At 42.4% G+C, this 26,849-nt stretch overlaps 1 protein-coding gene across 2 annotated transcripts; it reads right to left on the bottom strand.

Annotated features, from left to right (window-relative positions):
* Positions 1-764: 764 nt before the first annotated feature.
* Positions 765-26,178, bottom strand: tab1 (TGF-beta activated kinase 1/MAP3K7 binding protein 1). 2 transcript variants are annotated; one of them, XM_080450928.1, is made up of 11 exons: positions 26,140-26,178; positions 24,134-24,267; positions 23,199-23,352; positions 22,725-22,823; positions 20,779-20,917; positions 16,144-16,260; positions 13,539-13,650; positions 10,017-10,161; positions 8,516-8,729; positions 6,586-6,739; positions 765-4,570 (listed from the first exon to the last, which is right to left on the bottom strand). In XM_080450928.1, the coding sequence occupies exons 1-11, from the start codon at positions 26,170-26,172 to the stop codon at positions 4,345-4,347; spliced, it is 1,527 nt and encodes a 508-aa protein (XP_080307054.1). In that variant the 5' UTR covers positions 26,173-26,178; the 3' UTR covers positions 765-4,344. The 2 variants fall into 2 exon arrangements, with proteins under 2 accessions (XP_080307054.1, XP_080307055.1); XM_080450929.1 differs by having other exon boundaries at positions 765-4,567.
* Between the last annotated feature and the right edge of the window lie 671 nt (positions 26,179-26,849).

The following is a 26,849-nucleotide window of genomic DNA, read 5'->3' as shown; positions in this document are numbered from 1 at the left end:
TTTGCGACTGTATATTTTATATATACATAGATATAGATAATCAGCTAGTTAACTTGACATATTCATATTGCATTTTCTAATATAGGCTAATTTACCTACGTGCAAACTACAAATACAGTATGTTTAGTCTGTGAATGGATACAATTGGTATCCCAACCTGAAAATGTAGCTATTTTCTGTTTAAGAGAGCTTAAACATCACCCAATAGCACAGACTGCTGCTAAATGGTTCTTTTCCACACCTTGAAGTTGAACCAAATACTAGTAGAGAAATAAATAACGATGGTGATTGATTATCTAATCATTAGATAGATATGCAAACAAACACATACTTTTCCCACATTGGATGTGTATACTTCACTAGTAGAGTATGGCGTCAACAGTAACAGGCAAATATTTGATTTAAGCAGATATCCAGTCATGATAGTTTCCTGTCGATGTGTGACTGTGAAATAAAAGAGCAAATAAAATAATTCAGATTCTGCTGACAGCTTCTATGGTACGATGAACTGCCTAATACAACCAACAAGAGCTTGAAATTAAATTATTATAATTTCTTCAGTAAAGTACACCGTTAAATCGATTTGGTCTCATCGCGTCTCAATTTCCCCCATGGAAATTTGATGAGCGAGGCAAGAGAAAAGCATTTTTCCACAGCAATTCCTTATGCCTGGGTTGTTTCTGTCAGGGCCCTACCCCCCACCCCCTTCACTTAATTCATCCCATTAGACCACGAACCACAACAACACAAGACACACTACACCGTACGTTATAGAATAGTTTACTTCAGCAAGGCACTATATCTCCCAGCATACATAAGATTTAAAAAAAAAAACATACATAATACATGATAAAACATACAGAATAGATACATGCTGTATTTTCCATGACAGTGGAGAAATAACAAACTTCCATTTGTGTCTTTTCATTGTACCAGAGAGAGAGAGAGAAAAGGGAAGTACTGTAGCATGGTTTAACTGCAAGTCACTCATTGCCCTTAGCATTCCTGACTCCATCTATCAGTTCTCTATGGGGACAAATAAGGGTTATTGGATGGAATCTCCTCTTCAGGAAAAGAGACCAACCTGGTACAAGTAGGTAGGGGGAAATACTTATCCCTCTAAATGAGCAATGTACTGCATGTATGTATAACTATGCCCCATACTGAATACAACTCCCTGTAATATTATGGCTATGGACTGGTCTCTTCAAGCCAAGTTCATGAGGTACATGCAGTTATTCACCAGGAATGTCAATTTTCAGGCATTTTCTGCCCCTTTCAGAAGGATATCCATTACTTTGGACACAAAACCCTCATTATTTTCTAACGGGAGATCGCTGTTAATTTATCCACTTGTAACTCTGAGACTGTACAAATGGAACCCAGGTCAATTTGGTTACATTTGTACAGTCTCAGAGTTATCCATCCTTACATTCACAAAGCCTCTGTGTGTGTCTGTCTGTCTGTATGACAGGTCTAGCCGATTGACCTTAACCCATTAAGACCTGACGCGATTCTTAAAAATATTTTCGAAATCCTAACAGTTTTTTCAAGATTTTTCAAAAATAGCAGCTATGAGCTTTTATGTCTGCTATTTTGGAATAGCCAAAGAAATCTAAAGTGACACAGATGCGTTCCAGGTCTTAATGGGTTAAACTTGGTATGTGTGTCGCAGCTGACACGAGGGTGGGCAGGGCAATGTGGTCGGACCAACCGAAAAACCCCATTTGCATCAACACAATCTGAGCAGTTTCTGACGACATCAGAGATCCCCTTATCTTCATATTTAGTCATTATGTTAAGTGGGGACTTTACTGGGTGCTCTGACAACAAGTACCACAAGTACAACGGGTTTGCATTAACAGGTGGGGCATGCATTTCGAACTTGCACCGTTCCAGACTTTCATCGTTTCCGAGCAGGCCGGTGCCCGTTTATAACGGTGATTGAGGGTATCGCATGTGGTACACAGGAAAAATGAGCACTCGTGACAACGGGGTACAACGGGTATTGCATAACCGGGTGGGGCATGTATTCCCAACTTGCATTGTTCCAGATTTACATAGTTTCCGATTTGCATGGTCCTCGATAGTCTAGTATTAATTAACACTGGAGATTGTTTACTATGAACAGTGTTTCTTGATGGCCTCCTGAATGGGCTTAGACTGGTATGACGTTAACAGGCATAATAAACTGCCCACAAAAAGTTTGGAAACTTTACTGGTCGATTATTTCTCCCCTTCAATAATACCAATTGGTATGGTATTTTATGTAATTTTTATCGTTGATTAGTCACCTTTACAATGAGGTATAAACTCGTAAGGATCGTGAAATCGCGGAATGAGCAACACAACCAAACTTGTGGGTAGCGCCTCCAAAAAAATTGCAAAAATCCCCCAATATTCTTCTGTTGGTAATCACACTTGTTTTGAGCGACCTGCCAGCACACACCTGCTGAGAGGTGTGTGTGCCATGGGTCTTGCAACTTTGTTGAGTTTGTGTGTGCTCCAAGCAGCAACACTGCCCCCATGGAAAGATGGCACGTTTGTCCCCACAGGATAAGGCAATAGGGCAAGTGAAGCTGGTGTTCCGTTACGCAGATTATGCATTATTTGGTGTCAGCCCTGGTACCATTTGCTGGCAGGTGTGTGCCAGTCACAGGTGACCATGGGTCCTGCAACTTTGACATCTGTCTTTGGTACCGTTGTGCAAATCTTGCCTGTAAATCTCTGGAAGAAAACCTATGGTTCCTCAGTGAAGCAAGGTTGAGGAACCGGTCTTCTTGGGCTGTCGTCTTCCTTTGACTTCACCAGTCTCACAGAACTTGGTCCTAAGTTTGGAAATGGTACCAGGGCTGAAACCAAATAATGCTGCCACTCTGCGTAACGGACACCAACTTCCACTTGCCCTATTGCAATGTTTGGACGACAAACGTGGCATATTTCCATAGGGGCAGTGTTGCTGCTTGGAGATGCACAAACAAAGTTGCAGGACCCATGCTCAGGTGCCAGTCACACACCTGTGACTGGCACCTGAGTGACTGGCAGGTCACTCAAAACAAGAGCAATTATCCACAGAAGCATATTGGGGATTTTGGCACTTTTATTGGAGGCGCTACCCACATGTTTAGCTGTGTTGCTCATTCCACGATTGCACAATCCTTACAAGCTGTGACTCGTTGTAAAGGTAACTAATCAACGATACAAATTATATCAAATACATTACCAATTGGTATTATTATAGAGAAATAATCAACCGAAGTTAAGTTTCCGAACATTTTGTGCGCAGTTTATATTGATTTGTTATTTGACTGCCCTCATTTTATTTATTTATTTATTTTATCTGTCCAGTCCCGACACACAGACAAAATGACAGTTCACCCTTGCATATCAAATAATAGGGGGTGAATTTAGGCCAGCAGTCACAAAGATGCCATTTCTGTACATTTATTGTGCTTGGCCATTAACGTCAGCAGCTGTGAGAGCACAGCGAGGGCAAAAACATCAAGGAGTGATGGTTCCGTTTGAATGACTGATGCTGCCATTACCTCGTTCAGTCACTCTACCTGTAATCCATTCTGGTCCTAGCCCTCTCCAGCCACCCATCATTCTGAAACTTAAACATATAATGGCCATTTGCCCTTTTCCAGTTGGGTGGGTTATGAATGGAGTTTGCTGCCCACGGAAGTCTCGTCCAATGCTCGTTATCCATCCGCGCAACAGAGCCAGGACGTAGTTTAGGCCTCTGTCCTGGCCTGTCCTGTGCTTCGCATGTTGAAGATCTCTAAGATGATCAGGGTCCAGGTTCATAGCAATCGCATTACATGATAGATGGGGCGGCTGAGTGGGGTAGAGAGGGCTGTGGGAATCCGAAGGTAGCCGGTTCGCCCCCCCCCCCCCGGCCCACCCAGTATACGTGTCGAGGTGTCCCTGAGTGAGACACTTAACCTCTAACAGTTCCCCCTGTGCGCTCATCAAAGCCACAATTTCCCCTCCCCCCGGGCGACCAAAAAATACTACCTTTCCCTTTCCCCGTTCCCTGGTTAACCCATTAAGCCCTGGAACGCATCTGTGTCACTTTATAGTTATTTGGCTATTCAAAAATAGCAGATATACAAGCTCATAGCGCGGCACCGAGTGCCGCGCTACGAGCTTGTAGATCTGCTATTTTTGAAAAATATTGAAAAAATCAAAATTTAGATTTTTTTCCAAAAACTGTTTTTTAAGAATCGCCTCAGGTCGGAGCAGCATCCATCAGTCACTCCTCCTCGTAACCCAAAGCACGTCTCAAGCCTTTGCCACGCTCCATCTGACAACACCCCCCCATCCCATACCCCCACCCAGTCATCACTGGGGCCCCAGGCCCCCCAGGGTGCTCTGGCCGTCGGTGTGGTCCGTGCCCCACAGCCTGTAGAACTGGCTGAAGTCCACGTAGGGCGGCACCCGCCCCGTCTCGTCCGGCTGAGCCGCCTGGCTGCCCCGCTGCCGGAACAGGCTGCCGTCCCCCGAGCTGGAGCTGGAGCTCTGTGTCTGGGTGTTGGTGGACTGGAGGGTGGCCGTAGGGCTCTGGCTGCTGAGGAGAAAGGCGGAGGAGACGGGAGAAGGGGTAGGGAGGGGGCGATGGAGGAGGAGGAGGAGGAGCAGAGAGGGACGAGAGCGGGGAGGAGGGGGTACGCCGGGGGAGCGAGGGTCGGAGGAGGTTCGAGGTCAAGGTCGGGGGAGGAGAAACACATGAGGGAGGTGGAGAGAGGGAGGAGCGAGGGTGGTCGAGGCGTGGTGGAGAGAGAGCAGAGGGAGGTGGATGAGGGGAGAGGGGGGAGCAGGAGGGGAGAGGGGGACAATTCAATTATGGGCTGCAGGACGTCGACGGGGGGAGAGAGGCGGGCCGAGGCGTGGAGCGAGCTGAGGTAGCGGTAAGAGGAGAGGAACGGGAGAGGGAAGGGAGGCGCGCAGCGGGACGCCATGTGGACAAACATGGCAGGTCCCAAACGAGAGACAGGGATGAATGCAGAGAGCAGACGTGCAAAGGAATTCATGAATACGTCACATTCACACGGCGGCCATTTTGCTCTTACTTCATCCTCGAAGGGGTGGAGTATGAAGTAGGGCTGGGCAATATATGGATATTATATCAATATTGTGATAGGAGACATAATGATATAATGTCTGGGATTTTGAAAATCATAATAGTTCTGTCTTTTCCTGATGATTAAACATTTTATTGTATAAATATTTTGTGAAACCACCAATAATCATCCCAACTACATCATCACAATATCGATGCAGAGGTATTTCATCAAAAATAATGATATTTGATTTTGTCGCTTAGCCCTTAGAGCAAAATGGCCGTCTTGTGAATATGACAAATCTATTGAAGAAACAACAATATAAGCAAGCATTTCATGTTGAGACGGAGCATAATAATAATGTATTTTAGAAGAGAGAAAAAAGGCAAAATAACTAAACTCTTGGAGATAGGAAGCACGCGCATGCAGCATCAAAACCAAACATTGATTCAGGACAAACATTGGTGGACACCAGATGGTTGGCTTGAGTTAAATGTTCAAGCTGCACAGGACTCTTGGTTCTGTGGGCGGCGGCAACAATGATCCATCACTGAACGGACATAAATTTGACAGAGTATTGCTGTCCCTCTCAGTCTGTTCATGCGTAGCCTATTCAGAACACAGCAACTCTGAAACATATCCAATTCCAAAAGGTTCAGCCTCTCTGAACTTTTGTTCAGACATAAATCTGGCGGAGACGGGCGCATCTTTAGCCCTTTTACAACAACAGATCAATGTGGCCGTAACCTTAAACGTTGTACAAAAAGCTTATGAAAGGCATGCACATCCAAATGATTTCTTCTGCCCAGACAGGTGCTGGGCAGAAGAACATGTTAAAATGGGAAAATAAGAGTCTGCAAACTAGATCATGCTCCCAGAGTTAATTTATTATATTACCAAAAGGGTGACATTTCAAGGATCTAGCTCTTCCTCAGTGGAACATTCCAACGTTACAGTATATACATAGAAAGACACTCCAACCATGCTGATAATTCTCACGAAATATGGAATTAGTACTGGACACTGATAATCACATGCAGTACTTGAGAGCATAATTTACATACAGTGCATGTTGGTAACCACTGTCTAAGAGTGTCTTTATGTCTAATAATACTGACCATAAAGCCAAATAGCCATTATTACAGCAAATTATGCCCTTGAGGGCATAACTGCTATAAAATATTTATGTCCTCATACTATTAGTATATATGGTTGCTACAATATATCCTTGAATAGCTGCCTCTACTATAGTTATAATCTCAATGAAAGCTAACTCTGCAGCTCTGACCGAGCAGAGCAAACAGCAAAGAACATTAAATTAGTCAACCTTTTCTGGATCAGGGCCCATTTCAAAATCTCAGAAGTGTTCGTGGCCCACCCATCTGACTGACCCAGATGACCCGTTAGTGTTTTGCCAGTTATGTGGGAGAAACCACACGCAATATACTCATAGGTTGGTAACGGCTGGCAGAGAACCCCATGGAAACGAGGGGAAAAGAGGACTGAATGGATCAAAGCTTACCCGGGTGTGGGGGTTCCTTCCTCCAGGGTGGAGGCGGTGTTGGTTCCGTTGGTGAGGGTCCCCTGTCCGGGCATGACCAGAGAGAGGGTGACGCTGGTCTTACTGGTGCTCTGGCTGTTGGAGTAGGGAACTGACACCGGGTAGATGCGACCACCTGTGCGACACACACAGCAGTGTTTCTCAAAACCTTCTCATTTCAAGATAGGGGGGGGGCGAAACCCCCTTTTGAGAATTTGTATTCATCTCTGGGACCCCGATCAACACTGTAAAATGCTCAGTGTTAGTTTAACTTGTTATATTGCTAACTTGTGGTAGCAATATTTATAGACTGTCAAATGTGTGTGTTATTGTGTATTTGTCTGCCTCCCGTTCAATCTCAGTGAATGCTAGTCAGCCACTTTCAATGTGCTAATTCTAACTCGACTACAGCTGTCCATCTTAACAGGTGACATCCCCCACAGACTGCTGCTACTCCTAGCCTCTGTCAGCATAATCTGTCTATAGTACACAATGCCATCTATGGAAGACTTCTGTAACTATTTGTGTCCTTTATCTTTAGCTTAAGAGATCCTTGTAAGACCATTTAGAATAGCATCTCTGGTAGAGTGGACGCTATAAGAACGGGCTGAGATTGGTGCTCGAGAGGCTTGTGCCCCCGAAGGGCTGCTGGAACAGGCCAGGAGGTCCGGTTCCTTATGATCTGCAATGCTGTTGCTCTGCTGAATCTTCCTAATAAATGGTCAACGTTTCACCCGGACTGGATATTCATATTTTCCATTATAGTGTACAAATGGAACCAAATGGACCCAGTAAGGGTTCCATTGACTAAAAGCAAAGTCGTCGACCTGGTATGTCCAAAACCATTACTTTTCAGGAAATGGGGGAAAAAAAAGAACCAGTGTTTTAATGGGTCCAATGTAGTTATTAGTTAGACATTAGTATTACTTAGTCACAAGCTCATTAATTATTTTCATTGCTTAAATATTTATAAAACCCACAGATGGACGTTCAAAAACAGCACGCTTAACACGAGCTTGTAGGCTACCTTTGGTACTTGTCCATGACACTCTCTCACTAAGTAGGGTTTTAACCCATTAAGACTGTGTCACTGTAGATTTCTTTGGCTATTCAAAAATAGCAGATATACAAGCTCATAGCGCGGCACCGAGTGCCGCGCTATGAGCTTGTAGATCTGCTATTTTTGAAAAATCTTGAAAAAAAGTTTTTGATATTTTTTTCCAAAAAGTTAGGATTTAGAAAACATTTTTAAGAATCGCCTCAGGTCTTAACACATTAACCGCCAAGAACGTAGTCCTACGGTCCGTTAAATCCAACTGTTAAGCGCCGAGACCGTAGCCCTACGGGCTGCGGTCTTTTCGCGCATGCGCGGTCCGGGTGCACTTTCGGAATTTTTTTGATCCACTTCCGTTTCCGGTTTGATGACCGGAAATAGAATTATTTGGGATCCGGTTTTGACGATCACGCCCGCTCCCATTCTACAGACGAAACTGAAACTCAATTCTCTTCCTGTAGTTTTTTCTCCTCGCATTTCACTGTTTAACGTAATCCGCTCTAACTCAAACATGGATGCCCCGTTTGACACGCGATCTTCACTGGGAGATACAGGGAGATCTCGCGGATGTAAACAGACCGTGTAGAGCTCAATCTTAAGGATTTTAACAAGATCTATGGCGACATGAAAAAAACAACAAAAACACCTTGGCACTGGTGAGTACATTATGAGATTAACCTCTGGCGGTCGATGTGTTAATGGGTTAATTTACGAAATAACATTCAAAAGTTGAAACACGGAGATACAAGGTTTCAGCCTGACGGCAACAAAATGTGCAAGGCGATTTGGACAGAGTTACTATACTGGATGATTCCAAAGCCGGTCAGTAATCTGCCAAACGGTACCCCTGTGTCCTACCCTGTGTGGGTGTGAGCGCGCCGTCGGCCAGCGTGTAGTTGAGCGTGCGGATGAGCAGGGTCAGGTCCTCGTGGCGGGAGCAGTAGGGCGCCCTCTGGCGGCCGGCCGAGTACACGTCGTGGTGCAGCCGCTTGACGCGCTCCACCACAGACTGGGCCACGGCCTCCAGGCTGCTCTGCTGGGCCAGCTCCGCTGCCACCATGGCTACTAGCTCCTATGACAGGACAGGGGGGACAGAGGGACAGGAGTCATCACTTCCAATTGCACTTGTTTAACACATTGAGTGCCAGGTTTTTTTTTAAACAGGGTACTCACAGTGCCTGGATTTTTAACAATTTTTGAACCTTTTTCAAGTAGTCACAAAATATTTTCCAGTGATCACCGTCCTCACGGTGATCCCCTCATTACACACACATGGGTCTCGTACAATCGGGGGGAAAAAATTTAAAACATTAGGTAATCCGTTCCATAGTTGCAGCCAGTTGAAAATAGTCGAAAATAGTCAAAAATACATAATTTAAAAAAAATGTACACAGGAGCCGAGATACAGGCTTTTGAAGTCATAAGTTAACCAGGAAGTGGATTGGAGTCTAAATCTTCGAAAAATGATATCTCCTGGTGCTGTGAAGGAGAAAAAAAAAAAGAAAAATGATTTTTTTTTAATATTTTTTCTCAAAAACGGTCCGGACCGTTTTTGGCACTCCTCGTTTGGATTATGAAAAACGGTCCGGACCGTTTTTGGCACTCAATGTGTTCATCTGTATCCTGACTGAGTTCTCTACCCTGATTGTATGAAATTGGTATCCCAACCTGAAAATGTATTCTCTGATTAATAAAGAAATGGAGAGACATGGAGACTCCTGTTACTGAACAAACACTGTATAGCAAAGAGTACTATCAGAATATAGAGCTACGTAACACTTATTTTAACTAAAGAAACTCACGTACCTGTAACCCTACCTTTAACACATTGACTGCCAGAATTATTTCAGATTTTTAGCTGTAGCCTGCCAGAGATTTGTCATTGAAAAAAAAAGTACTCAGGAGCCGAGATACAGAATTTTTAAGTTTTAAGTTAACAAGGAAGTGGATAGGAGTCTAAATCTTCGAACAATCATATATCTCCTTGGTCTTTGGGTCAAATTTAAAAAATAGAACGCAGATCTGCGTCTTTGGCAGCCAATGTGTTAATAATACTTTCAAAATGTTTTCAAAAATAGTGGGAATAGCCAATGTACAAGCTCACAACGTGTCACTACGCAACAAGTTGTGAGATTGTAAATCTTCTATTTTCACTATTTTTTCAAATGTTGGGATTGGATGGATTTACACAGTTGAATGGCAACGATTCTGACGATTATGCAAAAAAAATTTGCTATTATCTCAAACAATTGTGATCGGGCGATTATGTAATAATAATAGTGACAGGCCTACACATAGGACCAGAGGAGAGGACAGTCGAAGGTCCGGGTTGCCAAAGTTACTGCAAGCCAAGCTTTACCTGATTGGCTCCTTCTGGGCCGTGGGCGGATTCCAGGGCGGTGATGAGTCCTTCTGACATAAGCAACAGGAAGCCCGTCACGCCTTCCAATGACTGGCCTACGTGGATCTCTGGCTCTGCGATGATTGGTTTACCTTTGGCCGTGCTGATGCCACGTGGATGATGGACAGTGTACCATGGGAGGATAGGAGGATGACCAAGTATGAGCCAGGTCGGAAATGAGACAGAAAGATTGGGAGGGGGGGGGGGGGGGAGATAAGACAGATAGAGATATAAATAGGAGATCAATTCCAAGGTGATTTCATTGTCATACAGCTAGGTCAGTGGGAGTCAAGAGGAAATATGTGGTCTAGCACAAGAAACAGCGACCATTGTGGATTTAGAATCTTCAAGGACTTTATCCATTATTTGCCTTAAAGGAGTAGTTCACCCAAACAATGAATTATTTTCCATCAATTACACACCCCATGAAGCCTTGAATTCGTGGAGATGTTTTTGTTTTTGTCGCATTCCTAAGCCAATAATTTGATGACCGGGTCATCAGTCAGTACGAGACTCAGTAGGAGACTCTTTGAGTCCGCCGGTCATCAAATTATTGGCTTAGGAATGCGACAAAAACATCTCCATGAATTCAAGGCTTCATGGGGTGTGTAACTGATGGAAAATAAGTAATTGTTGGGGTGAACTACTCCTTTAAGTCTTAACCAAAATGAATGATAATTGATATTTCAAATGTTTAGCCCAGTGACTACATGCCATGTATACTTTACATTACTGAAAGTTTTTCCTAATATACACATCCCTAATATTGTAACTCAAACTTCCAGGTGATAAGCCCACATTAAAATAATCGACTTCTACAGCTAATATTCATGTCACCATGATTAGGTCATGGATATGCGAATTTTATTAAAATAAAGGCCACGTAAAGTTCACTGTGTTGGATTTGATCTATCTCAAGCAATTCTAAAGTCTTTGCAAATGGATTTGCATACCATACTGCAATGAATGGAAATTAGTGGTTTCTTGGAAGGTCGAGACAATGGAACATTTCTCAGCAGTAATATCAAGTCTACAGTATCTATGACTTCTAGACGGTGAGCTAAACATGCAAAAATGCATGGCCCATTTAGTACACATTCAGTGAAAGGAATATTGTTCTTGATTCATGGACCAAATATGACCTAAAACACTAGAGTACATTTTAGACAGGGCATAAGTGGTCAAAATAAGTTACGGAAATTCAGCTTTAATTTGGTTAACGACGGCATAGCGTAGATAAGCTGATAGGTCTGAAAACGGGCTAGTCAGTGTTTTCATTTTCATGCTCTGAGAAAAGCACACTTGCGTTTCCCACCAAATGCAGACTTTCTCGCATGTTAATGAACCCTGCCGGAGACCTTTCTGAACGTTGCCGTCGTAAAATGTACACTCGTCCAGACATTTCCCAATATCCATGTCTTTTTGTTCTCCCTCCAAAAGTGACTTTTTGCCAGTCGCATTCCTCCCTGCTGCCTGTTTGTAACTTAATAAACCCCAATTCCTAATTTTCCAAAAGTGGAGCGAGAGCTCCATGAACTGCTTGACTCAATAACTCCTAACATTTCCCACGCATCCCCACCTTGTCTCTGCTGTTTTGCCTGACGCGGTCTGCCTGCCTATAAAGACATTTTTTTCTGTGTGCTGCATGCCTCTCTTAATAGCTTTATTTGAGCATTATCTTGCCAATAGGAAATGGTATAATGCGTTCCTCCTCCAACAAGCATTTCACCTGGGCATACAAGGACATCTGTATTAGTGTGTTCCATGTTGTTAGATGCTTGTGTTAAGTAAGGACTCGTGGGAGAGTTGTTTTGAAAGAATTATGTTCCGGGCTCTTTTTCAAAAGCATGTAGACACTAACAAAGAACTTGACCACTTAAAACCTATATACTTAGTCCCCCAGAGCTCTATGAGATATGCTCCTTTTCCCCCCACTACACTAAATGTCTTCACTGAAAATAGCCGCTCTACAAGCTTGTAGAACAAAACATGTTGTTACATTCTGATGATCATTCTTGCACTAAAATAACAGCGAGAGCAGCTGTTCATGGTTTAACATCTCAGGCTGATTAAGGAACACTGAAGGATTGTCGTTGTTCATGTGTGGACGTAAAATAAGAAGTTAAAACCAACACCACATAATGGAGAGTTGAATGAAATTAAACGTCAGTATAGCACATTCACCATGATGTAGTTGTTGGGTAAAGCCTTAACTAGCTTAATTACTATATCAATAAAAGACATATACTAGTATCAATTAAACATATCTTTCAAAAGACATATTTTAAGCTGAAAAAGTTTCAACAAGCTGTACTATTTATATAACCAATGGTTTGGTCAATCTAAACAAATGATGCTGGTCTCCACTTCCAAATGAAAAGAATGAAAATGTCGTTTGGTCACATTTACAACACCTCAACTTAACCCATTAAAACCGGGAAAGCATCAGTCTCATTTTCGATTTTAACGTTGGATATTAAAAAATAGCAGATCTACAAGCTCAAAGCGCATCACTTAGTGCCGCGCTGCGAGCTTGCACATCAGCTATTTTTTACATTTTTGAAAAATCTCGCAAGTATGAGAACTACTGATTTAGAAGGCATTTGTAGAATTGGAATCATGTAGAATCATGGGATAAAGAGACAAGAGAGAAGATGAGCGACAGAGAGGGAGTGTGACAAAGAGAGGACATGATTAGACCTATAAAAAGTGATCGGTATAAAAGAAGTGATACAGGCTAAGGAGACAGAGAGAGAGAGAGAAATACAAGATAAGTGCCTACAACCCAAACATGACAAACCTTTATTTCATCTGACGGATCGAAAACCATCTCACCGCCTTTTTTTCAACTTCCAATTTCCTGTGCTTTGCTTTCAAGGCGCTGAGGGGGAAATTCTATTAAGTGCATTTTATTGAGGATCACGATGGTTCAAGATTTGGGCCTCATGTGCTTGTCTCGGGCTATACACAGGAACAGGAAATGAGACTGGAGGGGGTGTGGCCGGATAATAGAATTTCATGGGACTCAGCAACGGTAATAGAGGAGCTGGACCCCACTCAAAAAACACAGAGCGCTATAATACGGACAGGCCAGAAGAGAGAGAGAGAGTGTTCCACTTTGTAGGCATTAACACAGACAAACAAGGTACACACTGTGTGTGTGTGTGTGTGTGTGTGTGTGTGTGTGTGTGTGTGTGTGTGTGTGTGTGTGAGTGAGAGAATGCTGCAGGCGAATGTGAGCGAGAGAGCATGTGCGTCTGCCATGGCCAGACTAATATCACTGCGTAGACATTAGTCTGGAATCTGTGTGGAACCTGGATTTCCAAGGGGCGGATTAAAAACAAATGCCTCTGGTGATAAAACCGCCTTATATTTGCATACTGGGCCCCGATTGGTGCCCCACAATTTTTTTTTTTTTTTTGCACAGGCAGATTCGTCTGGTTCTGGGCTAGGTCTGCCAATTCTGTCCTCTCCTCTCACCTGAGCAGGTCGATGTCCGTGTAGTTGAACTTGACCCTGTAGTCTCCGATCCTCCTGGTGCTGCTCTGACCAGCTATCTGAGCTGCCTGCCGCACGCGAGCCACATCCACACCTGGACAGAGGGGCAGCAACGCAAAAGGTACAAGGTTAGAAAGGAGAGGAGTGGAACTGATACTTCAGAGCAGTACAGTAGTTCTCACAACGTTTTCATGTCAAGAACCCCTAAATTTTTATGTATTTGGCCGTGGACCCGTCCCATCTTAAAATATTTCATGCCAGGGACCCCCATACAAGATTTGTGTTGTTAAAATGTTATACATATAATATATATATAAATATATATTTCTTTTTTAATTTAAAGCCTATTTTTCAGCAATTTCAAATCCGGCATCTTTCAACATCCTATGGACTCGGAAATTAATTCTATTGTTTGGGACCAGAGCGGGGGTGGGGAATTAATGCTGGTTGTGTAGCTTGTCAATCAAATCATCACAAGGTAGCCACGCCCCTCCTACAGCACACCCTACTTTATCATACATTTTTAAACAAATGGGAGCATAATTTACCAAAATCATGGTGATTGAAAGAAGACTTTAAACTAGCGACTGGAAGCATATAGTATTTATGACAATGTTTATTAAGGTAATAAAATCAAGTGCAAAGTTCGGCAAAATCCCATCCGCTTAATGGAGCCTATTTGCTTCTGACACCAGTAGGGGTGAAACAGCGGGACTACAGGCCATTCATATGAAATGTCACTTCCTATATAGCCTCCATTTACAACTCGGAAGCTAGCCCCTTGGTTAGAGTGCTAAACCGGATTCTGATGGTATATTCAAAAACTTTGCTGGAGACCCCCTGGAACCCTCTCAACGACCCCCTGGAGGTCCCCAGACCCTACTTTGAGAACCACTGCCTCAAAGGACAGCCGAGAGAGGGAGTAAGAGAGTAATCCAGATAGATGGCTGTGATTTTTCTCAACAGATTTCCCATGCTTAATTTCTGTGTCTCGTGTGTGTGGGAAACAGCGGATCTACAAGCTCACAACGCGTGGCACCCGCGGCATGTTGTGAGGAGACGCGCAGGGGGTGGAATGGGAGGGGTAGGAGCGGTGTCACATGGGCCATGTGACACCGCTCCTACCCCTCCCAGTGGTGGAAAGTAACTAAGTACATTTACTTAAGTATTGTACTTAAGTAAAAAAAAAATCGGTATTTGTACTTTACTTGAGTATTTCCAATTTACAATACTTTTACTTCTACTCCACTACATCTCAGAGGCAAATATTGTACTTTTACTACACTAAAGTTATTTGAAAACTTTAATTACTTTTCAGATATAAATTATGATATTATGAAACATACATTAACCACTTCAGCCCTGTTTTATACATAGGCTATTTGAAAATAGCAGATCTACAAGCTCACAACGCGTCGCATCGCAACGCGTTGTGAGCTTGTAGATCTGCTATTTTCAAACATTTTTGTACTTTTACTTTTGGTACTTTAAGTACATTTTGATGCCAATACTTTTGTACTTTTACTCAAGTAAATTTAGAATTCCGGACTTTTACTTGTAACAGAGTATTTTTATATTGCAATATTGGTACTTTTACTTAAGTAAATAATTTGAGTACTTTTTCCACCACTGCACATGGCCTTGATGAAAAAACAAATACAGAGGAGAGGACAGGAGGAAAGCGTGACGTCCCGACGTAAGGCGATGAGAGATGAGGAGGATGGGACGTGGAGAGAAACATAGGGAGCGAGGGGAGAGAACAGGTTCGAGGAGACAGAGGAGAGGACATACTTCACCCAGAGACATGGGAAGAGAGAGAAGAGAGGTATAATATAATGCCTACCGTAATTTATGTTCCGTCGTACCACAGCATCGCAGACCGAAAACAGCAGCTCCATAAGCTCACAACGTGGCAACATCCGCGGGGCGTTGTGAGCTTATAGATCGGCTATGTTTGGTCAACGACGCCGCCATATGACGAAGTATAAATCAGGCTCAAGACTTGGAGGAGAAAGGTCACCTTCAGTCTGCCGAACTCCGGGGTTGTCTCACTGTTACATCTTAAATCATTCCAAGAACGGCCTCACCTACAGAAACCATTGTCTGACTTCAAATTCACATTAACCACGTTATGCCCCATTTAAACAAAATGTCACACGGTGACACGCTGGTAGGTAATATAGATCTGATATTTTCAAAAACATTTTCTAAATTATTTTAAAATGTTCACTTACGAGAGGCCAAAAATAGGGATGCCAGGCTTAAAGCGGTTAATGATCATGTGATGTAAGAATAGATTCCCCTGTCATGTTTATTATCTGTGTTGTTCTGCTGCTAATCGATCCGCAGATCACGTAATGATGACTTGACTGTTTCCGACTCTAAACACTACCGCCACTAGAGGGGCAGACGGGCGGTCTGTCTGCTTTATCTCACTGCTAGCCTTGTCTGAGAACGCCATCTCAATGCCTGCCAGCCCGGCCAGTCTGAACACTTGTGTCTCTGTGTGCCCGTCTGCTGTCTTGTCTTCTAGTCTGGACTGAATCGCTTTTTGTCAGAGGGTTCTTTGAAGGTCTGTCCGTCTCACCCAGGGCAGCCAGTCTCTGCAGCTCGTCCTCGTTGTCGGTGGAGTGGGGCCGACCGATCTGGAGCACCTGGTTCTGCCCGTCGGTGCTCGACTTGCACAGCAGAGCCCTGTTGGTGCCTGGTACCATACATGCACACACAGACACACACACACACACATACAAAATCTGATGAATGAAGACGTAGTACAAATTCTACATCATAGATGTAGAATCACACATGGAGTTGTAAATGTAGCTGTACATTTTACATTCTGCTCAACTATGTTGCGTTTCTTCTGTCTGTTTAGTTTTTTTTATTGTTTTTATTGATGTTTCACATCACAAGCCGTTGTGAGCTTGTAATTAGGTGTTTTAGGCTATTTCTGAAAGTATAAAATAGGGCTTACAGTAAGTGAACCAAACACAGCAGCCAGTCAGCCAGCGGTGCTGAGAGCGGCCATCAGCAAATAGTTATTCTGCTCAACTGTGCAGCTGTGAATCTTTGTGCACGAGAAGGCAGCCACCAACCCTGGGTCTGGCATTAGGCCTTGCCGCTGTGTTTACATTTAAATTAATAGAAGCGGCAGCCGCAGTGGCTGCGTCACTTTACCCTGAGTCACCTACATTGGGCGCCCAAGGAGCACAGCCCGACCTACGCCAGATGGTTGAGTCCGACCTACGCCAGATGGTTGAGTCCGATGCCGATCCGGATTTTGGAGAGTTGTTGACTGCCTATTACCAATGGTTTTTTTTAAAGTGATATTTTGTCAAAAAGAGCAACATTTTCTAAAACATTTGAAAAACTTGGATTTGATTAAAGTTTCTATTTGAGAACATTAAATGCATATATGCAAATATATAAAATTAAACAAAGAACTTTTTATATAACCACTTAAGACCTATTCAACTTTTTGGGCGGTGAAACCGCCCCTATAAGTGAGATTTGGAAAAATGTACAAATATCTTGGGCAGTGAAACCGGCCCTAAAAGTGAGGTTTGGAAATTTGTACAATTATCCTGCGCTGTGATTGGCCAATCACAATCTATTCAGGACTGTGATTGGCCAGTGTCACATGACACATGTGCATAGCCCTATATAAGCAACCATAACTTTACAAAAACCATAAATTGGTTTTTGTAAAGTTATGGTTTCGTCCATCATAAAGAGTGTTTCAATAAATGTATTTATCTTTTGTACATGATTGGTTGACTCCATTCAGTATTGTGATTAGCTAGCAAGACACCGCCCACTTCACACAGGGTGTGATTTTTTTTTAATGTTTTGAGAAACACTCTCCTATATGTGCATCAATTTTCATAAATAAGAACACCAGGTTCAAAGAGGTAAAAGAAAATCAGGACACATCAGCTGCATAATTGCCAATACTGGTGTCAAAAAAGTCAAATAATGCCTGATATATCGTCCAGAGCCATGTATCGTTCCGTCTCTGAAGGAGTGGTTTAGCATCTTGCTCAAGGACATGTGACTATGTGCTGAAAGAAACAAATTAACCGCTGTCGGGTTCACACCTGTGACCTCTCCCATTACAGGATGGACTCTGTAACCACGAGGACACTGTGTGGCGTCCAACGTCACTTTTTAATGGCAAATGAACATGCATGCAGCACAACCCCTCCGAGCCTGTTAGAAGTTCACATACCCTTGACTGGCCACCCCCTCAACATATCGAATTATGGGTCAAGCGACCTTAACTGTCAAATATATTTCACATCAAGCCACAGCTGGAAGTGCTTTACTCAGACCCCCCCCCCCCCCCCGCATGCTGAAACCTCCCTGGGATTCATATATTGTCAGGTCTGACCCCAACGCGCGCGCACACACACACTCACACACACACACACACACACACACAGCGGGTAGGCGGAGCTAATGTCCCCCTCTCTCCTATTCTACTAATTAATGATCCCCATTTTCTGCTCCCTGCCTGTCCTTGAGGAGACAAAGAGGTGGAGGGGGAAAAAAAACGGGGGAGGGGTCCAAGTTATTTCCTTTAATTAGCCTCAAACTCAGAGACAAAGGCAGCGACAGCTTTACCCTTGAAAACATTACATTTGAGACGTGAAGCCGAGGCAAAGCTTCGGTTCCTCAGTTCTTTGTCGAGCATGCCAAGCCAGCCACGGTGCTGTTTTGCGCTTTGCAACGGGTCGCATGCAGCCGCAGTGGTCAGGGCAATATAGATGAAATCAAGCTGGCGTTTTTTTTTTTTTGCAGGGGAGACTGTACGAGGAGCTGTGGTAATTGTCCCCGACGAGAAACGCTGCAGAGAAATGGGCCTGGTTTTCATCGAACTGCAAGGAACTCCCCCGGGGTTGGGGTGGATTCTGTGTGTGTGTGTGGCTGTGAGTGTTTCAATCTATCCTTCTCATTGTCTGCCCTTCAATCCAATTCTTTGGACTTAAAAGACCCAAAATGATTTGGGGTGTGTGTGGTATGTGACACGTTATGGAACTATGTTTTTTCTGTCCCTTGGTAGACGTGTCGGGACGGGACAGGGTTATGGCTCAACACACACACACACACACACACACAGACACACACACCACACCAGTGGTGTAAAGTAACTAAGTACATTTACTCAAGTATTGTACTTAAGTAAAATCTGAAGGTACTTTTACTTTACTGGAGTATTTCCAATTGTCTTTACTTTTACTTCTACTCCACTACATCTCAGAGGCAAATACTGTACTTTTACTCCACTACAATTATTTGAAAACTTTAGTTACTAATTACTTTGCAGATATAAATGATTACATTATAAAACATACATTAACCACTTTAGCCCTATTTTATAAGTAGGCTATTTGAAAATAGCCAATCTACAAGCTTGTGAGCTTGTAGATCTGCTATTTTCAAACATTTTAGTACTTTTACTTTTGATATGTTAAGTACATTTTGATACCAATACTTTTGTACTTTTACTCAAGTGAATTTTGAATTCCGGACTTTTACTTGTAACAGAGTACTTCTACATTGCAGTATTGAAACTTTTACTTGAGTAAAATGTTTGAGTACTTTTTCCACCACTGCACCACACACACACACACACACACACACACACACACACAGAGCTGTCAGGCTACTGCCCCACAGCTGCCGTGTGAGGGAGCCCTTCAGAGGCTGAAATAACAGTGGGTGTCATTCTGGACAGATGTTTTGGATAAAAAGAGCCAATTTCATTCCCCAATCTGTCTGAAGGCTGACAGACTGGCTATATCAGCAAAGGGGAAAATGCTCTCTGGTCGCTCCAAGTCGGTTGAGCCAGAACCCACTGCTTGGGTTTAGAACGTAACGTTAGAGCACTATGTTACGTGCCGGCGGTAAGGTGTGCGACCGACATGTGTGTCACATCATGGAGCAAGTGGTTCTCAAACGTTTTAACCCATTGAGGCCTGAGGTTCCGATTCTGCAAAATGTCCTTCTAAATCCAAAAGGTTCTCTGAAAAACGTATGTTTCTATATCAGTGGTTTTCAAACTTTTTCATGTCAAGGAAGGACCCCAAAAATGATATGAATTTGGCCGCAGACCTCCATCTCAAAATATTTTGTTCCAGGGACCCCCCAGAAGCAAAGATTTGAGTTAATGTTTGCTTTAAAAGAAGACATATATTCAAAGATTTGCACACATTTTCGCGATTTTTCAAAAATAGCAGATCTACAAGCTCGTAGCGCGGCACTCGGTGCCGCGCTATGAGCTTGTAGATCTGCTATTTTTGAATAGCCAAAGTGTCAAATAATGCTTTTTTTAGCTCAAATGAAAAAGTGACACAGATGCGTTCCAGGTCTTAACGGGTTAAGTTTCAAGGACCCCCGATAACTCTGAGTGTACAAATGGAAACTAATGGAGCTGTAACATTTGGCTCCATATCAGAGTTACAGACATGTTAAGGGTCCTATTGGAACCTCCTCAAGGAACCCCGAGAAGCAATGTCACAGAGAAGACTTCAGAAGACATGTATTTGTCACATATGTATGTATGTTTACTTTTGGTTCCTTATAAATGTCGCCAAACCAGGAGCTTAAGCTTATTCCACTGTTGCATTTATATAAAAAAAAAAAAAAAAAAAACAGTTCTAGGCTGGCATCAGCCACCATGTACGAAGAGCTCCCATGCTCCCATTGGCTGACACTGACCTACCGCAATCGACCTTTCAATAGCTGGGTTTCAGAATTATCTTACATAGCTGCCAAAAATAGGCAGAGTAGAAATGTTCTATTATTAGAGATAATGGAACAGTCTGGAGTGCGAATCAAATAAGAATGGGAGTGATCATATCATAAATAGGCTTTCTGAGCGTAAACATGTGTAGCTCTATCAGCTTGTGTATGCGTCTTTCTTCATACAAAGACCTGATTTGTGTTTGTGAGTATAATATCTCAGTTTGTGTGCTCGTGTATTTGAAAGAGTACATCTGTATAGAAATGGACACAAGACATATACAAGTAAGACGTGCGAACGCGGGAAGCGAACGCAGCCCTATTTTTTTTTTTTTAATTGTTATGTTGTGTATTTACGGACTTGTAATCCGTGTTATTTCACCGTGATGGGGAGAGCGTAGAGAGAAAGTGACGTGACTGCCTCCGAGACTGTATATGTGTGGTGTGTGTGTGGGTGTGCCTCTGTCTTCATCCGTACCCACGTTGGCAACGTAGAGCTTGTGGTTGAGGATGAGCGCCACCACGGCCGTAGCTCCTCCCGACACCTCCTGCTCCAGGTCCTTCAGACGCTCCTGCACCTTCTGACTCTGCGGGGGCAGCTGGTGGAACGGCACGTTCTGCAGCCAGGAGGACAGGCAAGAGGCGGAAGGACAACAGGATGAACAAAAAAAGTAAAGGAAGGGGGGAGAGGGGGAAGGAGATTCAGCAGGAGATAGAGGAGAGGAGAGGAGGGGAAAAGGAAGAGAGGTGAAGGCAAGAAGTGAAAGAGAGACCGGCAGAGATGAGTACAACAGGGGGCGCGAATAAGAAAGAAAAGGGGACAGAGAAGAATAGAAAAAAAAAATACGAGTTAAGTAGAGTACGTTTAGTAAACGTAAAAGAGAGAGAAAGGAAAAAGAAAGTTGGGGCAAAGAGGACGGAACGTGCAGAAATTAAGTACAGGAAGAACAGTGTGTTTCTGTGTTCTTGTACTGCTATCTTTTCGAGAACCAAATGTCTTCACGTGAGGATACAAAGATGAAAGATGTGGAAAATGACAGGAATATATTTTTCTGGTCCTCACTTTTCAAGAGACTGTTTTAGGGTTACAACGTGGGTTGAGGGACAAACTTAGAGTTAGGGTAAAGATTGTGGTTAGGCATGTAGTGGTGATGGTTACGGTTAGAACTTAGGCAACGGAAATCAGTCAAAAGACCTCACAAGTATAGCAGATAGATTAGAATATGTGTGTGTGTGTGTGCGTGTGCGTGTGCGTGTGCGTGTGCGTGTGTGTGTGCACGTGACAAAGGGAGGGAATGAGTGAGAGAGAAAAAGTGTGTGGAAAAAGGCAGGGATAGAAAAGGCGATGAAGAGGAAAGAGATGGATGCCGTCCAGGCGAGAGAGAGAGAGAGACGGGGAACAGAGCAGACAGAAGAGATTCCAAACAAGAGGGGAGAATGTGGCCGCTGGCTTATCTAATGAAACAACTGATGAGACCCAATTAGCACGTAATGAAATCCCATGTCCAACGGCTGGGCATTAGTTTGCACCACAATCGAAATGAACCGAGACGGTTCCCATTTATCAGGTCAATGTGCAAATATGCTTCGTCTACTAGAGCCCGACCGATATGTGGGTCTGGCCGGTATATCAGCCATTTTTTGTTTGTTGACAGCAGGCAGCCATTGTGTTCCGATTTTTAACCACGTTCAACCTGGGGTCCCTCTTTCGGGCATGTCATGGGCAAACCTTTTCAATACATTTAACACATTGAATGCCAAAAACGGTCCGGACCGTTTTTGACCCAATTCTATTTTTATACGAGTGGCCCACGTGGGGCGCTAAAACGAAACTTTGACATCACCCAAGGAGTTTCTGAGAAGAAGAGGCTGGATGAGGCTCCATGTCAAAAATCCTTCCGGTCGGCGTTTTCAATGTTATCTCCTTGACTAAAAGCTTAATATCTCCATTTCTTTTTAATGTGGTGGAAACGAGCCGTTTCCGATCGGCGATCACGCTGCAATGGAGGATCGCGTTGGAAATATTATTGTTCCAGGCGTTAGTCGGGACCCTCCGCCGTCTCGCACGCACGCTTTGTTTACATGCACTTCCGCGTCGGGGCTTCTGCAGCACGAAACGTATAACGCAAGTGGATGGAAGAAATGCAGGCACTCAACGTATAATATTTTAATAAACCTCTGGCACCCAATGTGTTAAAAAATAGAAAATTACTCATTTATTTCCCTATAAGTTTTCAAATAGAAACTTTAATGAACATTGATTTTAAGATTTTACACTTTATTAAAGAATATCGGTCAAAACATCTGTAATCTGTGGCCTAGGGCTCTCCAAAATCAAAATCGAAGACCCACAAACTCTGGCATCAGTCAGGCTCTAGCTTTGTCTGCATGTGCGTGCGTGTGTGTGTGTCTGTCTGTGTTCACCTCATTGTGTGGCAGGACGTAGTTGGACAGCAGGTCTGCTTTCTCAGCCAGAGCGTCGTCTATTGTCTCAAAGTAGCTCTTCTCCACCACGTCAAAGGCCTGCAAAAATGGAACGATTGCAACAGATATGCGTACGTCTCAAAATCCTGGCCACAAATCTCAGTGAAAATGACTAATTCTAATTTGTACACAACCTTAAACGAACGGAGAATTATCAAAGAGTACCATTTGGGGACAAGTCAGATGTGTATAAGAAAGATGTCATACAAATCTTTTCAGTGCTATGTCACGCCAGTGTCATGATTATGATTCTAAACAAGTTACCAAGATTTTTGTACAATATATTGCAACCCTGACTGTTTGTGGGTAGTAAATAAGAGTTCATATTCCACAGTATCATACAGGTAAACAATATAAAAAAGCATAAAAGTAACATAATTCAAATTCTTTGCACACACACACACACACTCCTACCTGTGTAAGAATCCGGCGGACATCGTTGTCTGTGTGACTGGAGTTGAGTTGCCCCAGTAGGAGTTCAGCCGTCAGACACTGAGAAACAAAATTGGCCACTCTGCTGCCATCGTAACCATTGAAGACCCCATACAGGAAGCACCCGTCCTCGCCTCTGATTGGTGGAGAGGACACAAAATACTAACAACTCAGCAGTACTGGAAATTCGGCTTTACCTCAGTATTGAGCAAGTTACTCAGGAAGAGTAATACGTTTCTAGTTACTTATACTTCCTTAAAAAGTTATAATGTATATAATATATGACTTGGTATGAAGCTAGTATTGTTGTATTACATAGTAATGTATGTTACTGTATGTAATGTTGTATTACATATTATATGACTTAAGAAAACATTCTGCATATTCCATATATTGGAACAAGAATTATCCTTACAGAAGTCAAAAATCAACCAAACAGCAGAACTAACTTTGTTTGTGTGAAATTATCATCATTTAAGCAACATCTCAAAAGATGGGTGCTGGAAAATGAAACCTGTGGCCATTCTTAAATTGTTTTGCACATACTATAGTCTCAATTATTTTTTACTATTTTATTCATTTATTTTTATTTAAATGCTACTGTATTTTTTGTCCGTCTTAAAATAGACGCCGAGTTTGAGCATTACTATGCATTTGAATTGTATCTTTTGCGGTATTATGTTTTATTGTTGTTGTATGTTACATTTAAATGGATCCTTAACTGTACTGTATCTATTGTCATTGTATGCCATGTTCATTAATATATACTGTCCCTATCAAATAAACAAATAAAATAAAGTACATCAGACAGCTATAACTCATCCTCAACTCAAATTGTGAGTTTTTCTGTATCATAACATATTAGCACTGTAACCTGGTACATTCCGTAGGTGTTGGTACAGGCTGAAGTATCTCACCTAACAAATCTGAAGTGGCCATCTTCATTGGGATGGCTCTGGGTGCCTTTTCCATCTGAACCGTACACACAGTTGGGTGCTGTGCCAACTCCACACATTTGACACAGTGGGAGGTCATCTGTCCAGCTCTGATGCTGCAACCACAACACAAACAAGGCTTGTTTCTCTTGCAAGACATTATAATTCAATATGATGACGTTGTCATTATAATGAAGTGTGATTGTCAGTTGATTGGTTGACTGAATACTTTATTAACACGTTGACAACAGTACGACAGCACAGTACGTCAATAGTGCCATTATGACACTGTGTTGACATTGACAATCACACTTGACTTCACATGTGCAAATTAGGATTTGGTCTGTTTAAACCCAGGGAGTACACAATTTAGATGTGTAACATAACAAGTTGCCAATCACAGATAAATATTAAGTAAATGAAATTATATTAGAAATATTACTTTCTAAAACAACTGACAACTATTATGTGGCAATGGCAACATGACGAAAAAATATGTTGTAGTTTTTCTTTACATTTCCAGCTAATGTGAAGCAATAATTCATAATTGTTCTTTGATGTAATGGAGAAACTGCACTCAAAACTTAGTTGCTATTTAATGTTGATGTGCCCCGACAATGTAGTCGCAAGCAACTCTAAGATTCTTTTACCAACCCTAGACAGCCCATACATCCAAACAGAAAAGTCCTATCTGATTGTATTTAAACAACGTTAAACTCACCAACATTGCAGCTGTACGGAAAGCTGGAATTATCCTCTTTCTATGTGCAGTTTTTTTTTTGTTTCATAAAGATTCACCATAGAAATGTTATGAGCTACTGTCTGTCAATAAATTCTGTGCCGGTGGTACTTTTTTATATTCTATTTTTTTAAGTGTTCAAGTTTGGAAGTGCTCGTTGGAGATCACTCCATGGTCCTACGTACAAGCTGTTTCGAAATTGCACATACAATGAAGGAGGCAGCAGGACGTTGCATTATTGAAAACAACCACTTCCAGGCTCTGACACATAGAAAAATAATCACCTGCGTGGAATGTATTGACAGAAAGTAGCTCATAACATGTCTACGGTGGATTTTTATGAAACAAAAACTTCACACATAGAAAAAAGGATAATTCAAGCTTTCCGTACAGCTGCAATGTTGGTGACTTTACCGTTGTTTAGTACAATCAGATAGGACTTTTCTGTTTGGAATGTATGGGCTGTCAAGGGTTGTTTTTGCAACTCTAGATTATTCCAGATGTTAAAAAATAGAATCTAAGAGTTGCTTGCCGGCTAGAAGTGATGTAGCTTTGCTTTTGTCAGGCTACCACAAGCTACATGGTGAAAGACAGCTACATCATTCTGAAAGTACTGAAACAACAGGGAACTGTAGATAAGCCAGTGGCTCAGGCACTTATAGCTAAACTAAACACACTACTGATGAAGGTTTTTACTTTAGTCATTGATCAAAGTAGCATCCTGTTAGACACTCTTACATTCTCCATTGACTGCATCAATCTAATCGTTCTAAAAGCCCATAGTAGTGTTTTAGATAATTAATCATTTAATACCTTTTATAAATTGGGTTTAGCCAGTTACCATAGATTTGTTAACAAAATCATACCATAACAAAGTTCACCAGATTAGTTCCTGGTTTGATAGCCAGCTAATATGTCACTGTCTAACAAATAAAAATCATGTAAATTCCCTGTTAGGTTGCACATAGTGTTGATCTTGTTTATAGTTATATTTACATTGAAACAGTGTTAAGAAGAGAGATGATCACTGACACTTTTAGAAAGTGACAGCTGATTAAACTAAACCACGTTAGCATTAGCTCAGGTAGCATCATCGTAGGCTACAGAACAAACCAGGACAACAGCCGTACCACGGTGTCGCTCGTGTACTAAACGGGTCAACATAGGTACTGAAGACATTCACACCCTCTATAATAAAATATAATAATGCGGTGAAGGGAAATTAATGAGTGGTTCGTGTTTATCTTACGCTCTGCATTAGGCTCCTTCGCTGGGCAGCCATCTTGGATGCAGTGTTGCCAGGTTATGCGAGAGAAACAAGCAACTAGGTCTATATGAAAACAAGCCCAACATAAGCTAGCGCCTTCGCCCTTTAAACATAAACATAATACGTTTTGAAGAAAATTTGAAAAAAAATTGGAATATTTTTAAAACATTTTAACAACACAAATCTTGTATGGAGGTCGCTGGCATAAAAGATTTTCAAATGGGGGTCCGCAGGCAAATACATATTAATCTGGTGGTCCTTGACTTAAAAATGTTTGAGAACCACTGGTTTAAACAACATTCAGTAAACAATGCCAAATGAGCAACAACACTTTAGAAACAAGCCTAAAAAACGCAACCCGCAACTACCAATATTTACAAGCAACTTTACAGAAAAACAAGCCCAAAGTCGCTTTTAATAAGCAGACATGGCAACGCTTTTTGACAGAGCACTACTGACGTTTCAAGGGGGTCAACTGTGCTCAGTGTTTGTGCACAATCACATTCTGTTATCATGTCATGTTTTAACTATTGGTTGTAGGCTTGTAGATCTGCTATTTTTGGCAAAGAAGGGAAAGGGAGCATTACAAAGGAGCATTACCGTTACTTAAAGGGGGTTTAAGACTTAAACCGATATAGCCGTTACTTAAACTTTAAGTAACGGCTATATCAAAACTGCACACACAAAACTGA

This window comes from Gymnoscopelus braueri, assembly GCF_963280865.1.
Source record: "Gymnoscopelus braueri genome assembly, chromosome: 2".
Classification (NCBI taxonomy): Eukaryota; Metazoa; Chordata; class Actinopteri; order Myctophiformes; family Myctophidae; genus Gymnoscopelus; species Gymnoscopelus braueri.
The sequence above is the reverse complement of the archived record's forward strand: the minus strand, read 5'-3'. Positions and strand labels throughout refer to the sequence as shown.